Below are 17,297 nucleotides of genomic sequence, written 5' to 3' on the forward strand. Positions count from 1 at the left end.
TGTAAAAATGTTTCATACTCATCCCTCAGCTTTCTACCAAAACAGATTTTTTTTTTTGCCAAAATAGAGGTAGGCTTTGTTATTGTTTCAACTAAGGACTCTAGCTTTAAGATAACCGTCTAACTATATATCAACTGCCCGTTATGACCAGCTCTCACTCCATGGTAATGTTTACACTGCTTTAACAACTGCAGGCAAATGAAACACAAATATGAACATATAGAGTCAGGCTCTACAATGACGAACAGCTCCGGAATTTTTTTTGAGACCACTGCATCTTTTCCTTTCCTTTCCAAAAAAATTGAAAAGGAAGGTTTTGAGTGAAGAACAGAAGGGTTAAAATTAAGAGACCACAGCCAATTGAACGCTTCTCACTCAAAACTTTCCTTTTCAACTTTTTTGGAAAGGAAAGAAAAAGGCGCAGTGGTCTCAAAAAAGAATCCGGAGCTGTATATGTAGACAGATATTTAGCAATTATCCAAAACTATAATGACAATGTTATTAACAACAAAACAATTATTCAGTTTATACCGCTGTTGTAACCAGTAATGCCTGTTAATAGGGAATGTGTTGTTTGTATATGGGACATTTCTTTCTTGTCCATCTGAAAAGGGTTACAGTTAGCCCATTCGGTAGAGAATCTGACCTGTAACGATCTGTTGTGAACAAGGCAGTTGACCCCAGGTCATTGCTGTAACTACATCCTCAGTAAATGTTGCAAAAAGATTATAGGTAAAACTATAACTAATGAACTTTAAATGCTACATCTTTATTTGGGTAACTTAACAATTCTCACTGATCCATCTGGGCCCAATGCCTTTTCTGTAGACTTCTATTGACTTATTGATTGATTGATTTCCATACAGAGAATATATTTTGTCTGTAATCTCAACCCAGCTTTAATGGTGATAATAGTAAAATAGAAACATTGAGGGAAAATAAACAGCAGCTCTTCTTAGTCAGAGGGGGTTTGGAGATTCTATCGCATGATGCAAATCTAATCCAAAAGCTTGATGATAGAAAAACCAACAAGATACCTCACACACATCCTGTTCTATTCCGTTGGAAAGACACCTGCTTCTACCAGGAACGTGTTTTTTGTTTGCACTGAAGACATGGGATTAACCCACAGGCTTGGGATACAGGAGGGGGGATGGGGGGAGAAGGGATACACAGGGGAGGGAGGGATACACGGGGGAGGGAGGGATACACAGGGGAGGAGGGATACAGGGTGATGGAGGAAGGGATACAGGGCGGAGAGAGGGAGAGAGGGGAGGAGGCATATGGGGGGGGTACAGTGGGGAGGGAGGGATATAGGGGGGAGGGAGGGAGAGAGGGGAGGAGGGATACGGGGGGGGGATACAGGGGGGAGGGAGGGAGATATCCACTGTGTCCCGTCAAATGTGAAGATTAACCGGAGACACCCAAGGTGCTCATTCATTAGCAGAACAGGTCAATATGTTTTCCAGAGTGACACATGGGGGGGGGGGGGTGAAAACAAAACCTATAGCCCTCCTATAGAGAGTACTGCTGTATAGTGGGTTAGACCTATAGCCCTCCAATAGAGAAGACTGCTGTATAATGGGTTAGACCTATAGCCCTCCTATAGAGAAGACTGCTGTATAATGGGTTAGACCTATAGCCCTCCTATAGAGAAGACTGCTGTATAATGGGTTAGACCTATAGCCCTCCTATAGAGAGTACTGCTGTTTAATGGGTTAGACCTATAGCCCTCATAGAGAGTACTGCTGTATAATGGGTTAGACCTATAGCCCTCCTATAGAGAGTACTGCTGTATAATGGGTTAGACCTATAGCCCTCCTATAGAGAGTACTGCTGTATAGTGGGTTAGACCTATAGCCCTCCTATAGAGAGTACTGCTGTATAATGGGTTAGACCTATAGCCCTCCTATAGAGAGTACTGCTGTATAATGGGTTAGACCTATAGCCCTCCTATAGAGAGTACTGCTGTATAATGGGTTAGACCTATAGCCCTCCTATAGAGAAGACTGCTGTATAATGGGTTAGACCTATAGCCCTCCTATAGAGAGTACTGCTGTATAGTGGGTTAGACTTATAGCCCTCCTATAGAGAGTACTGCTGTATAATGGGTTAGACCTATAGCCCTCATAGAGAGTACTGCTGTATAATGGGTTAGACCTATAGCCCTCCTATAGAGAAGACTGCTGTATAATGGGTTAGACCTATAGCCCTCCTATAGAGAGTACTGCTGTATAATGGGTTAGACCTATAACCCTCCTATAGAGAAGACTGCTGTATAATGGGTTAGACCTATAGCCCTCCTATAGAGAGTACTGCTGTATAATGCTGACCATTAAGGTTATTCTACATGGGAGTGGGACACGTAGGAACAGTTTTCCAAAGACAAAAAAGAACATCTCAGCATAACAGACAATTTGTCATTTTGGAATTGTCTGGGCTTGAGTCTGTCAAAGCAACACTGAAAATACACTGTGGTTGTGTTATCCTTGTGAAATCATCTTGTGACTTTGTGGTCTTCAACTGTTAACTGCCCTTGATTCTTATCTATTTATTTAGTCTATTTCTCCCATTCCTTTCTACATCCCATTCCCATTTATTCATCTTGGAATACCTGACAGTTGGTAATAACAGCCCTCTATACCTCAGGCATTCTCCAACTTAACAGGATCTCATGTAAATGTCATGCAAATGAATCCACTTTTCCAGGCTTGCTAGCTCTTGTTTTTTGTTAAACCATACACAGTGGTGAGGGGTTTATTTAGTGTTGTCCAGCTCACATGACTGGGGAAGGTAATGTACTCAAGTAATTGACGAAGCTACGTAAACATGGGGATGAATACATGATGATATTTCTTCATATCCTATTTGAACAAAGCAACGGTGTCCCTATTTGAAGATCTTTATCAGACCAGTAATCTTCAAACAAAAAGATTAATGGCACACATCCAACAGACTGAAGAGGGGAGGGGGACACACTGAATGTGTTTCTGCCCAACAAACAGTCCTGAACATTTGGGTGAAATACAGGTATGAAGAAGCTGTTCAAATGAAGCACATCTGTCTTCAGAGCAAAATAACCCTGTAGTTTCAGAGACATTCAAGTTTTTTCATGAGGAAAGTAGTCCAGGGAACGAGCTCAGGCAAACATGATGACAAGGCCACACGGATCACGATGAGGTGTTTTGCTGATGCTCACCTGAGATGTTATCACACTGCTCTCTGTGCTTACAGTGCAAACAACAGAAGACAGTGAGGGTAAGACACGCCCAAATAGTAACACTAACCCCACCAGCCCGTGTGTGTGTGTGTGTGTGTGTGTGTGTGTGGGTGTGAGTCCAAGACCCTGGGATCCTTAATGGAGTGTGTTGTTGCTTCACACAACAGAGATGTTATTACTCTCAGCTGTGTGGAAGTGAGTGGGGATCTCAACCAACCCCAAGGATGAACCGTTATTAACAGCAGTGAAGCCATCTTAAACCTGGCACAGGTCCACCAGACCAGGAGGACATTGTAGAGGTTGTGTAGTAGTTAGATGATCAGTACTTGATATTACATTGTACAATGAGGCTGGTCCAGGCTGGGATTACAGTGTTTGTTCAAGCCCTGGGCTACAGTGGATATACTGGGACCAAGTGCATTGATCAAATATTGACACTTGCATTTATTACACACAACATAATCAAATAGTGACTGCCAAAGACTGTTAAAACAACACAAGAACAGAACAAGAACGGAACAAGAACAGAACAACAACAGACCAAGAACAACCCCAGAACAGACCAAGAACAGCCCCAGAGCAGACCAAGAACAGACCCAGAACAGACCAAGAACAACCATAGAACAGCACCAGAAGCACCATATAAATTCCAGTCCTACATCTCCTCTGTCGAGTCCTACATCTCCTCTGTCCAGTCCTACATCTCCTGTGTCCTATGCGCATCTTGCCAGAGGATGTTAATTAGCATTCTTACTAAAGGCATAATTGAACCTGGGGTTTCTTTTCGTTTGAAGAGCTTAATTTATTCATCTTACACACATGTAGTTGCAACATTCAGTACATTTTTTTGGTCTAGTAAATATTCTTTGGTAAGTTATTTCCTTATGGCAAGTGAAAAAAAAACTCACCCTGGAAATTACCAGATGTACTTTTTGCCATGAGTCTTTTGCCATCACATTCTCTCGGCAATCACAAAAAGCTTCTTTTTTTATCATACAATATAGCTCAGTAGTTTTTTGCTCATCTTCATTTTTGATGTCATGGAGGTTTTTTCATCCTCTTGTGCTCACAAGTTTGCCTTCTCGCCATCTGAGAAACACTTTGGGAGGGGTTGCATTATGTAGAGCAACAGCAACAGCAGTGAATCCATGTGCACTGCAAAACATGGCACAACGCTAAGTCGCCTTTCACTCAGATCAGAGTGTTATATACACTCAACATCAGTAATTAGTCAGCTATGAAAAACAGAAGTATAGAAACTAGCTTTTTAAGATTAGCACAAACTATTTACATGTACTATCAGGCTCTGCTGACCAGTGGATACTGTTTCCCAGGTAGTAAGATGGAGACATTTAGGGTCAATCTGGCTAATAATGGCTAAAACTGATGGACAAACAGCATCCATTTCTGCTTTAATGCAGCATCATGGGTGATCATTTGCATTGGGAGGATAATTTAAAAAAAAATGTTATTGGTGATTAACACTGTTCTGTGTACTGAATATTTTGATCCTACACAGAAAAATATAAAAAGTGAATTCCCTGCATTGCTCAGAGCAAAATGTTTGCTTTATACCGATCCCACTTTGTTCAGTTGGTAGAACGTGATACTGGCATTGCCAGAGTTGTTGATTCAATTCCTCTAGGGGAACCAGTATGAAACAAATGGTATGAAAATCTACAATGTTACTAAAATATAAAAATAAGTATAGATAAATAGTATTGATTGGTCTCAATGTTTTCTTTACAAGGAAAAAAAAACTTTAAAACAATATTATCTTCAGAATTATCTTAAGATAATAATATTATGTTTAGGATACAATTAGCTCAGTACTTCTATGTATTTCAAACAGTCAATAAAGTGTTCCAATTAGTGTTGAATTTGGTTGTTACACAGGAGTAACTGTATCTCACTGTGTCTGGCCCTAGTCAGAAAAATGTTAACCCTAAATACATAAAACTTTCAACATGTGAGATGAACTTTGAGAGTCAAGCATCCAAACCGTTAGAGGGTAAGATAGAACATAGCATGACAACAGAAGTAACCCGAGCAGGTTTCTCCAACAGGCTCAGACATTTCCACGGCCTGATGTCACTCTGCATGCTTATTCAAATCCGCCTCTACTCTGATCTCAACCTTAGAACACTAAGGGAGCCACCTCAGAAGTCATAACATGGATAGAGGACTTTAGACAGGTTCACCAGAGACTCACCTATGGTACTGTGGAACCTGGGGCTGGATAGCTACAACACTAACCTTAGCACTCCAAATATCTGGTGCAACGAGTTGCTGGGTGCACCCGGTTTCTCTCTTTACTCTGTGTGAACTGTGCCACTATTGTAAAGAATATAACAGTAAACATATCCATGAATATCTCCGATTCACCAACATAGCTTTGATTATAGTAATATAGGGATGTTAGCAATTTAATTCTAATGTGACCTGTTGGAGATGGTGATTGTTCTCTAATATGACCTGTGGGAGATGGTGATTGTTCTCTAATGTGACCTGTGGGAGATGGTGATTGTTCTCTAATGTGACCTGTGGGAGATGGTGATTGTTCTCTAATGTGACCTGTGGGAGATGGTGATTGTTCTCTAATGTGACCTGTGGGAGATGGTGATTGTTCTCTAATGTGACCTGTGGGAGATGGTGATTGAACACTAATGTGAATGATGTCACTTGTTTCTACCTCTGCTTCTGTCTGATTTTAACGTATATTGGACGTTCCATTCTTCAAACCCCCACAGAAGTACATTACATTGGTGGTAGGTGTTTTGACATGTTTTTAGTTGTAATGACACAACCATTAATGATGTAACAAAATGTATAACTGTAAAGCTTCATGCAGTGTGCAAGAAGTGACAGTCAACTAATTTGTAAGAAACTGGTTCGATGTTTATAGATGGATGCCTGCTTTAGGAATGCCGGCAAACAGAGCATACTGCATTCCAGTTTGATTGTGAGATTTCAACATGTTCTTGAACAAACTGACACTTATTTTGGTTAGAAACACGTTGTAAGACTTTTCTGTAAGACTAACCCTGTTGTTCCCTGTGGCTCTGGTGTTTCATTGTATTAAAGAACTGTAGTATCTTTACTTTTCCATTCAAACATGACGTAGCCTGTTCTACTGTATTCATGTTTCTTTCTGGATCTTTCAGGTTCGATTGTGATAATCCAAATCATTTAATATCTGAACAATGTATTACCTTTTAGAAATATCCTCCCACTGTAGAATTTGATTGAAGCTACTATTCTCTTTTTTAGCTATTCCAGATCGAGAGAGGAGTGTGCAGGTGATGGTAGCCCAATGATACTTGCCCCATCTCTGTAATTATATACAAAACAAAGCCAATTAAATCACATTTCCATATCAGCTTTAAGAACAAGGTCTGGAGTTGTTAGATACTGCTGCATGAGGCAACATCTAAACACTTTCTGTCTTTTCTCACTGTGGAGTACTTACTGTGTTCTTCTGTGAACAATATCATATTTTATATACCAAAACAGATGTTATATCCTACTGTTACCAATGATGTCAACATAAAGACACAGAACATTCAACAAATCTTTTGTTTAATTCAATATAGACTGTAGATGCAGCAATGACTAAGCATTTCATCTTTGTCATTAGTTCCATATTGAGCAGATTCTTGATGAAGAATTTGAAGTTCATTACCATTTATACAAATTATCTGCTATCAGCTATTTAAATTCAGAAAACAATATATATTTACCATATATTAATACAATAAAATACATATTACACTACATATAAATTTTCTGTAGATTTCTACTCAGACAACCACTTGAGAACTGAGAGTTCATAACCTCTGGTGTCGACCAACAGCAGTCAGGAAGTTTTATGTTAAGCAAGATGTTTTCTTTGATGGTTTGTGTTAGGGAAGAATTGTGTTCTTTGAAGGTTTGTGTTCTTAGAAGATTTGTGTTACGAAATAATTCAGCTGCTTGAAGGTTTATGTTTTGGAAGAATTATGTTCTCTGAAGGTTTTTGTTTGGAAAGAATTGTGCTGTTTGAAGGTTTTTGTTAGGGAATAATTCTGCTGTTTGAAGGTTTGTGTTAGGGAAGAATTCTGCTGTTTGGAGGTTTGTGTTAGGGAAGAATTGTGTTCTTTGAGGGTTTGTGTTTGGGAAGAATTGTGTTCTTTGAAGGTTTGTGTTTGGGAAGAATTCTGCTGTTTGGAGGTTTTTGTTAGGGAAGAATTGTGTTCTTTGAAGGTTTGTGTTTGGGAAGAATTGTGTTCTTTGAAGGTTTGTGTTTGGGAAGAATTGTGTTCTTTGAAGGTTTGTGTTTGGGAAGAATTGTGCTGTTCGGAGGTTTGTGTTAGGGAAGAATTGTGTTATGGGAAGGTTTGTGTTTGGGAAGAATTGTGTTCTTTGAAGGTTTGTGTTTGGGAAGAATTGTGCTGTTCGGAGGTATGTGTTAGGGAAGAATTGTGTTATGGGAAGGTTTGTGTTAGGGAAGAATTGTGTTATGGGAAGGTTTGTGTTAGGGAAGAATTGTGTTATGGGAAGGTTTGTGTTAGGGAAGAATTGTGTTCTGGGAAGGTTTGTGTTAGGGAAGAATTGTGTTCTGGGAAGGTTTGTGTTAGGGAAGAATTGTGTTCTGGGAAGGTTTGTGTTAGGGAAGAATTGTGTTCTGGGAAGGTTTGTGTTAGGGAAGAATTGTGTTCTGGGAAGGTTTGCACTACAGAAGGTAGGTGTTTTAAGTCACCAAACATGTCCGCCCTGTCTTGTCCGGTTTGGCCTCTTTTTCAAACCAATCAAGTTTTGTTTCGCAGAGATTTCTGAAAGCCTTGTGGGTGTGTGTGTAATGCACTGATTTGCTATCTAAAATGAAATTACGTTTGAGGAAGTAATGTTTTATTTAACACTACAATCATCATATCTCTGACAATTTAGCAACTTGTCAGATCTCTACCTTACCTTATCTCTATTTAAGATTAACATTCATTAGGGGGCCAATCAATTATTATTATTTAAATACCGACCGTTCTGTAATTATCAAAGAAAGTCACATCTTTTTCAGACTCTCAAGTAAACAAAGTAGCAACTGGAGAAACCAACAGAGAGACACAATGCATAAGGAATGATAGTTACATAAATATTAATTTCACTAGAAGGTTTGCAAGAGGACAGTGGTTGTTCCTTGCATTACAGGATCTCCTAATTCAATAAATTGCACAAACACAGACCTACATGTTTGTTTTTCAGTCCTTTAGGGGAGCAGAAATCCATATTCCCTATTCCATAACCTTGATTCTCTTCCTAATGTTGAACCTAAACCTTACCATAACCTTGATCTCAATAACCCTGAAGCCTAAACTCAAACTTCCATTAACGACTGAACCTAAACCTAACCCATGATGCCTAAAACCTCAATTATTATGCAATGCCCAACTGTTTGTTTCACCCCAAACATAACCCCTAAGCCAGAAATCAAAATGTTTCTAGTAGGGAGAGCTTTTACTATCTTAGTGGGGACACACATGGACAGACCTGGATCCCCACACACAGTAGAACTGGCCTGATCAGTTGAAGTGTGTCTACAGCTGCTTCAGTTGACTGATGTGTGTGCACACCATTTATATCTGTTTGTCTGATGTTGCATGTGTGTGTAAGTATGTGTGTGTGTAAGTATGTCTGTGTGTGTGTGTGTGTATTTTTGCATGTGCCTGTAAGTGTGGATGTGTGTAAGTGTGGATGTATGTAAGTATGTGTGTGTGTGTGTGTTTTTGCATGTGTCTGTAAGTGTGTGTGTGTGTAAGTTAGAAGCGGACAGGTGGGCGTATGGGAAGTGATAGAGAGGGAACATATCCACTCAGGAGAGGCTCTCTGGGCACGTAGGAACAAGCCAAGCAGAGTTTCTGTTGTGCCGCTGCCAAATTCAGCAGGTTGATTACTGTCGTCTTCACGTGCAAACAAAGGAAACACCGCCGTTTTCTGAAAGCTACTTATCCCTTGTCTTTGTCTGGGGCCTCACATGAGGACACAGTACAGTGAAGAGAGCAACCGTCAAAAGAGCAGAGCTAAATCACAGGCGTTAAGGGCCAATACAGAGGCCCGAACCATTCATCTTACAGCAGTTCAGACAGAGGCAGGCAGAGGTGTCACATGTTCCATTATACAGACTTAATGTCTTAGTCACATGTGTAATAGAAAGTAACATCCCACATGTAGCTCTCAACAGGCACCTTACATGCCACAATGTGTGCTTAGGAATCTTTCCCACAATCCCTGGACGTGTGATACAGAACACCAAGGAACCATTCCAAGATGAGGCTGTTTCTTATTCTCGCTTTTCAAAAATAAAGAACTAAAATTCATGGAACAAGCTTATATTTTACTTTGTTTTTGTGACCTCAAAAAAAGAAGAAAAAACTCAGGGCCTATTAATGTAAACCAGGTAAATTATCTATCTTCAAGTTAATGGGGATTTTGGCAAAAAACTGCGTGACCTTTCAGTAGCCCATCAAGTTTAACACATTTGTCTTATTTTTCCACACTGAAAAAATGACTACTATTCCTCCACAAAGCATTGTTTTACTACACTGTAATCTAATGATGCCCTTTTCAAACTGGTCTGAAGTCCCCTGGGTTTACTGTGCCTTAATAAGGGATTAGATCTAATGCCACCATCTTGTCAATCTGAAGGGAAAAGGGTTTGGAGGCCAATTAGAATGACAAGCCATGCAGTCAGGGTGGAACAACCCAGATGAAAACACAAGAGTTTCACTTGAACCTGAGCCAGTCCCTTAACCCTGCTGGTGAAATACACATGTAAAGGTGTGTTTCAGATGCCTCCAGCGTATTGGCTGTGTGTGTGTGGATTAGTGTGTGTCCTTGCTTTACTAAAAAAATCCCTCAAAAGATGGTAAAACACAAAGAATGTCAGCTTGTGGGGACATTTCACTGCTCCCCAGGAGAACAACTGACATTTTCTAGCTTAGGGGTTAAATGCATGTGAAGATCTATCATTGCCTTGGCTGTTGTGGATGGACATGTATGAAACAGTTTGACTCAGTGACTACCTTTCATGGCATTGTAGCATGGAAACTGCTGTGTGGTCATGGAAGCTGCTGTGTGGTCATGGAAGCTTCTGTGTGGTCATGGAAGTTTCTGTGTGGTCATGGAAGTTTCTGTGTGGTCATGGAAGTTTCTGTGTGGTCATGGAAGCTTCTGAGTGGTCATGGAAGCTCTTCAGCACTGGGCAAATGCAGCTAGAGCAGAAGTTGTGTTCTACGAGAGACAAATATTGTCAAGTCTGTTGCATGTGAATCAATACTGTTCTACACTTCTATACATTACCTTTTACCTTGATATAACTTGGTATCCTCTTAGTTTGAAAGGTGGGTGGATAGTTTGCAAACATTGTGCTTGTTTAAAATTAATATTTTGTCTGGTTTCCTGAATGCTCCTGGCATTGTTGTTGGGACAACCACAGAGATCTGCGCACACTGGGAGTTGATTGCGACATGGACCAGGTCTTCAACCTCTGTATGGAGCAGGCCTTTGACCTCTATATGGGGCAGGCCTTTGACCTCTATATGGGGCAGGCCTTTGACCTCTATATGGGGCAGGCCTTTGACTTCTATATGGAGCAGGCCTTTGACCTCTATATGGAGCAGGCCTTTGACCTCTATATGGGGCAGGCCTTTGACCTCTATATGGACCGGGCCTTTGATCTCTATATGGACCGGGCCTTTGATCTCTATATGGACCAGGCCTTTGATCTCTATATGGACCGGGCCTTTGATCTCTATATGGACCGGGCCTTTGATCTCTATATGGATCGGGCCTTTGCTGACAAACTGCTTAAGTGTCAGCCCCACATATTACGACTGAACAGGGTTGGTTATCAGTGCAAACTTAAATAGTGATAATTAGGAGTCAGAGTCAGTCAGAGTCAGTCAGAGTCTGTCAGAGTCTGTCAGAGTCAGTCAGAGTCAGTCAGAGTCTGTCAGAGTCTGTCAGAGTCTGTCAGAGTCAGTCAGAGTCAGGCTGAGTCAGGCTGACTCTGTTGTCACCATTGTCTTACATCAGATAGCATGACGGCCATCTGTACTGATCCTCTGATAACAGTCAGATACACAAAAGATAACTCAAAGTAGTCTGGCCAGAGTGTGAAAGTAAACCAAAGTCCACTGAAACCTCTTCATGCTCAAAGGCTGTGAGATGATGGCAGAACTCTGTGAGTTCGTGTTTTTAAATATCAGAAACATAAGACACTTAGCAACATCCATGGACTAAACTGCCTGTACAGAAATCTAATATATGGCCACATACAATAAAAGACAACATACATTCATACATAAAAAAATAGCCAATTCTTGTATATTTTGACATATACGTACATATACACTCACCTAAAGGATTATTAGGAACACCATACTAATACTGTGTTTGACCCCCTTTCGCCTTCAGAACTGCCTTAATTCTATGTGGCATTGATTCAACAAGGTGCTGAAAGCATTCTTTAGAAATGTTGGCCCATATTGATAGGATAGCATCTTTCAGTTGATGGAGATTTGTGGGATGCACATCCAGGGCACGAAGCTCCCATTCCACCACATCCCAAAGATGCACTATTGGGTTGAGATCTGGTGACTGTGGGGGCCATTTCAGTACAGTGAACTCATTGTCATGTTCAAGAAACCAAGTTGAAATTATTCGAGCTTTGTGACATGGTGCATTATCCTGCTGGAAGTAGCCATCAGAGGATGGGTACATGGTGGTCATAAAGGGATGGACATGGTCAGAAACAATGCTCAGGTAGGCTGTGGCATTTAAACGATGCCCAATTGGCACTAAGGGGCCTAAAGTGTGCCAAGAAAACATCCCCCACACCATTACACCACCACCACCAGCCTGCACAGTGGTAACAAGGCATGATGGATCCATGTTCTCATTCTGTTTACGCCAAATTCTGACTCTACCATCTGAATGTTTCAACAGAAATCGAGACTCATCAGACCAGGCAACATTCTTCCAGTCTTCAACTGTCCAATTTTGGTGAGCTTGTGCAAATTGTAGCCTCTTTTTCCTATTTGTAGGAAAAATGCTTTGCTGCATACCTCGGTTGTAACGAGTGGTTATTTCAGTCAAAGTTGCTCTTCTATCAGCTTGAATCAGTCGGCCAATTCTCCTCTGACCTCTAGCATAAACAAGGCATTTTTGCCCACAGGACTGCCGCATACTGGATGTTTTTCCCTTTTCACACCATTCTTTGTAAACCATAGAAATGATTGTGCGTGAAAATCCCAGTAACTGAGCAGATTGTGAAAGACCGTCCCGTCTGGCACCAACAACCATGCCATGCTCAAAATTGCTTAAATCACCTTTCTTTCCCATTCTGACATTCAGTTTGGAGTTCAGGAGATTGTCTTGACCAGGACCACACCCCTAAATGCATTGAAGCAACTGCCATGTGATTGGTTGATTAGATAATTGCATTCATGAGAAATTGAACAGGTGTTCCTAATAATCCTTTAGGTGAGTGTATGTACATGTGTAGATCAAACCAAATAAATGTTTACAACATACATGATCATATAAGACATGTAAGTTATATATATATACGTACATGTGTAGATCAAACCAAATAAATGTTTACAACATATATGCTCATATAAGACATGTAAGTTACATACATATATTGCCATATATTACATTTCCATATGGGTGTAGTTGTGGTATGCAAAGTCAAAATAATCAGAAAAGCATGTAATTGTATTATAATGGCTTAAGTACCAATATAAAGAGAGGGGAAAATAGTTTATTTACACAGTATTTGTGTCCAAAACGTTACCCGTGCTTACAGTAGCCCCACGCCATGGCATCAGTGACAACAATTATTCTAACTGTAGGCACGAAACTTCTGTTTTGATTTGCTCATCCCGGAGCTGTTCAGCGGGAAACTGGGAGATATTCCACTCCAGGCAGGAATCCTGGTTGCTTTTTTGTATCTGAACAGACAAGATGTTTCTGTACAGAATTTACCCTGCTGCTGACATCAGCAGTTATAAAAACAATGAAGACAAGACAGTAAATGACAGGTTTTAGACCAGGATGCTGTCCTTTTATTGAGTTACTACAACAACATCTTTGATCAATTATACTGTCAATGCCTTGGATGCTAAAATGAGCTATGGTGCCCTAATTGAACATGTTCCCTCTTACAATTATCTTCATATTTTTGGCTTGATGATGTCATTTAAAATACATGTTTCTGAATTAGTAAGCAATCTCAAATTCAAGGTCAGTGTACTTTACAGAAATAGAACATGCCTACCATTTTATAATATAAATAACATTGTCCAGGCTTCTTTCATGTCAGTTTAGGATTATACTGGAATCTTATTAAAATGCCTACAGTGGCATCTATACTAAAACTATTGGATGCAGTATATCACTGGCTCTTTGTTCTATCTCTAGTGAACATTTTGGGACACAGCTTGGATTTTACTCGAAAATGTAGAGTTTAAGTTCAGTGTACTGTATGTAATAATAGAACAACATGCTTTTCTGCAAAACCCTCATTTAGAATCCTCCAGAATATCTGACATCAGTGATTGTAACGATCGTAGGGATCATTCCAGTCCGTGTTTTAGTTTTGGTTTTGTCATGTCCTTATTTGGTCCCCCCTTCCTGTCTTCCCTCAGATAATTGGTTCCATCAGTCACACCTGAGTTTCTACCCACCATGTGTCCCATTTCCTTGTTTACCTGTGTATTTAGTGGTCTTCTCCTCCAAGCCCCTGTCGGTAATTGTTTGTCCTTAGACACTGTAGGTTGTTGTTGTTGTTCTTCTTCTTCTTCTTCTTCTTCAAGATTATTTAGATAAAAACGTACCTCTTTGAGAGTCTCTGTGCCTCCTGCGCCTAATTTCTAGCCTACGCAGCCATTACAGAATAATCAACCCAAAGAAAGGAAGTAGCGGGTAGACACCCAAACCCTGATCTGAGGCCCTCAGTCTCCCAGAGTCCAGCCTGGCCCGCTGTCGCCCGCCCAGAGTCCAGCCTGGCCCGCTGTCGCCCGCCCAGAGTCCAGCCTGGCCCGCTGTCGCCCGCCCAGAGTCCAGCCTGGCCCGCTGTCGCCCGCCCAGAGTCCAGCCTGGCCCGCTGTCGCCCGCCCAGAGTCCAGCCTGGCCCGCTGTCGCCCGCCCAGAGTCCAGCCTGGCCCGCTGTCGCCCGCCCAGAGTCCAGCCTGGCCCCATTGCACACATACAGTTTACTGTATAGAGAGCCCTCTGTAATTACCGTGCCCCTACTGTCACCTTTGGAGGGGTGGTCCACCATGCCCCTACTGTCACCCCTGGAGGGGTGGTCCACCATGCCCCTACTGTCACCCCTGGAGGGGTGGTCCACCATGCCCCTACTGTCACCCCTGGAGGGGTGGTCCACCCTCAGCTCCAGTGCCCGGTCCTGCTCCGGGGGCGGAGCCCTACTCTGCTCCAGCGTCCCGTCTCGCCTTGGGGGCAGAGCCTCCTGCCCAGGCACCTCCAGCTTCCCTGGCACCACCTCCTGGCCTGGCGTCATCTCCTGGCCTGGCACCATCTGCTCTGCTGGCGTTGCCTGCTGTCCTGGCTCCCCCTGCAGGCCTGGAGGTCTCTGCATGTTAATCGCCTGCAGCACCAGACCCTGCCTCGCCTGCCTCGCCTGCCTCGCCTGCCTCGCCTGCCTGCCTGCCTGCCTGTCTGTCATCACTAGCAGGTCTCCGTGCCTCCTGCTCCTACACAGACATTAAACTCATCAAAATTAAAATGGCACATTACAGAAAATGAACAAATGAATTGGTAATACTAGAAATATCTAGGGTGGTTAATAAGCTAGGTTAAATTGAGCAATTTGAGTTATTATGCCGCACTAATGTGGAGTGAGCCTCAAGAAGTAGAGATCAAGATGAAGAACCTGGTGTCTTTTTCAGAGTTTAGAACATAGTAATGGTTTGATTTAAAAACCAGGCGTTTGAAGAATAGAAACACAAAAATGGAAAAAAATGTCCCAGTAATTACAGAGGGCAGCTGAAATCATCAGGTATCATCTTGATCTGTAACACAACCAACCTTTCAAGCCTGGTACTCCTTAGGTGTGGGCCAAGACCTCATGTCCTCCTAAGTTAAAACAGGGCAGGAGACAGGGACAATTTTGAAAATGCATTTCTTAGATCTACAAGGATTTACAATGGAGAATGAGAACTGACCCTACTCCCCCAGCAGAATAATATAGCAGCGTAAGACCTTGGGGCTGAGGCAGGGGGGGTAAAGACTTTTCCTGGGATCTTGTCATTGTCCAATTCTGTGTTCTCATGAACTAGTCCATCCTCTAAAATCCAACAACTGTCTTGTCTCTTTTAATAGTTAGTATCACACACCAACTCGTTGGGTTAGTCTTTTGTTAAGGATCACCTGTCAAACCAGCCACCCAGACTGACAGGTTGGTTACGGCCCATCCCAGGGAAGAGGAGATCTAAATCACTGCACCCAACAAAGGTACAGCCAACTGCCACCAAGGTTAAATGTTATGGTCTAATCATAGTATGTTGATCAGAATAGGTCCCATTAGTGTTGGTACCCAGCCCCAGTTACAGGGTTAGGTCACAACATTAAAGTGGGTAGAGTGGGTTTAGAGGGTAAAGAGGGTAGATGGGTAAAGTGTAAATGTCCCAGTTCTACCATGGCCTGTTTATCTCTCTGACATGTCACCCATGTCTGTGACCAACCAATGCAGATCTGTATTCCCATTCATGTGACATTCATAGATTGTGAGGGCCTAGTTCATTTCAGTTGGCTGCTTTCTTTATATGAAATGTTATGAATCTGTATAATATTTCAAATAATTCTCATGTTTAGTGTAACAACCTGTTGGTCACCATCTGGCCATGTGAGGAAACCAGTCAACTCATTATCTGCCTAAAGGGAAAACCACATGAGGAATACACTTTAAAAGCATCTAGGAGTAATATCTCCATTATAGCATCCTGGACTATACGTGCCCCAACATGCCGTTACCAAAGAATCTGACAACAATTTCATGGTTTTTTTAGGGATCATGTGACACTCTGTCATTCCCTGATTGTTCGGAGTGAACTTTCTATTCAGGAAGTTGTTGGTTTTGTTATGCTCCAGTGCTCTCACAACCCTAACCCAAACCCTAACTCTAATCCTAACCCAAACCCATACTGTACAAAGCTGTGTAAATCTTCACATTTATTTCACGTTTATTTAAAACAATTACAAACTCAACACAAACAACAGATACCCTTGGGGCTATTCTATTTGCATTAAGCTCTTAACATATTAAAGCCACATACAAGAATCAACAACAACCCGACACCTGTATATCCATAATGATGACACCATTTCCAGCACACAAAGACCAGTGCATCATTATCTCAACCAGTTATCCTCTGGCTTCTGAGTTGTCACTAAAACACACATATTCTACTTTAATACTACATTTGATTAACAGCCATCAGCAGAAGAAGAGATGCGTTACTCGCTGTGTTTTTTTTCATCCAGTTTTGGATGATCTGTGATGACTTCACATTAAACAAGAATAATACAAATTGGCCCCAAACTGTCTCACCTTAATGTAATCTTTGATGGAGTCACTCACCAGACCAGAGGGTTGAGAAACCATGTAGTATGTGTGATTGGCCAGGAGAGGGCGACACATGATAACATAATTTTTTGCTAACACGCTAAATAGAACTCATTACCAATGTGCTACACCCAGACATACTACACCCAGACATACTATACCCAGACATACTACACACTGACATACTACACCCAGACATACTACACCCAGATGTGCTACACCCAGACATACTATACCCAGACATACTACACCCAGATGTGCTACACCCAGACATACTACACCCAGACATACTACACCCAGACATACTACACCCAGATGTGCTACACCCAGATGTGCTACACCCAGACATACTACACCCAGACATACTATACCCAGACATACTACACCCAGATGTGCTACACCCAGACATACTACACCCAGACATACTACACCCAGACATACTACACCCAGATG

The 17,297-nt window shown here is 41.7% G+C and overlaps 1 protein-coding gene across 1 annotated transcript; it reads right to left on the reverse strand.

Annotated features, from left to right (window-relative positions):
- Positions 1-13,346: 13,346 nt before the first annotated feature.
- LOC106024674 lies at positions 13,347-17,005 on the reverse strand. Its single transcript, XM_034297561.1, has 3 exons — positions 16,830-17,005; positions 15,308-15,355; positions 13,347-14,842 (listed from the first exon to the last, which is right to left on the reverse strand). Exon 3 carries the CDS (start codon positions 14,796-14,798, stop codon positions 14,136-14,138), a length of 663 nt encoding a protein of 220 aa, XP_034153452.1. The 5' UTR covers positions 14,799-14,842; positions 15,308-15,355; positions 16,830-17,005; the 3' UTR covers positions 13,347-14,135.
- Positions 17,006-17,297: the final 292 nt, after the last annotated feature.

The sequence above is a fragment of the Esox lucius genome, chromosome 15, assembly GCF_011004845.1.
Source record: "Esox lucius isolate fEsoLuc1 chromosome 15, fEsoLuc1.pri, whole genome shotgun sequence".
Taxonomy (NCBI): domain Eukaryota; kingdom Metazoa; phylum Chordata; class Actinopteri; order Esociformes; family Esocidae; genus Esox; species Esox lucius.

Coding starts and splice junctions, on each gene's coding strand:
- LOC106024674 (XM_034297561.1), bottom strand. CDS start 14,798: ATGGTGCCAGGCCAGGAGATGACGCCAGGCCAGGAGGTGGTGCCAGGG.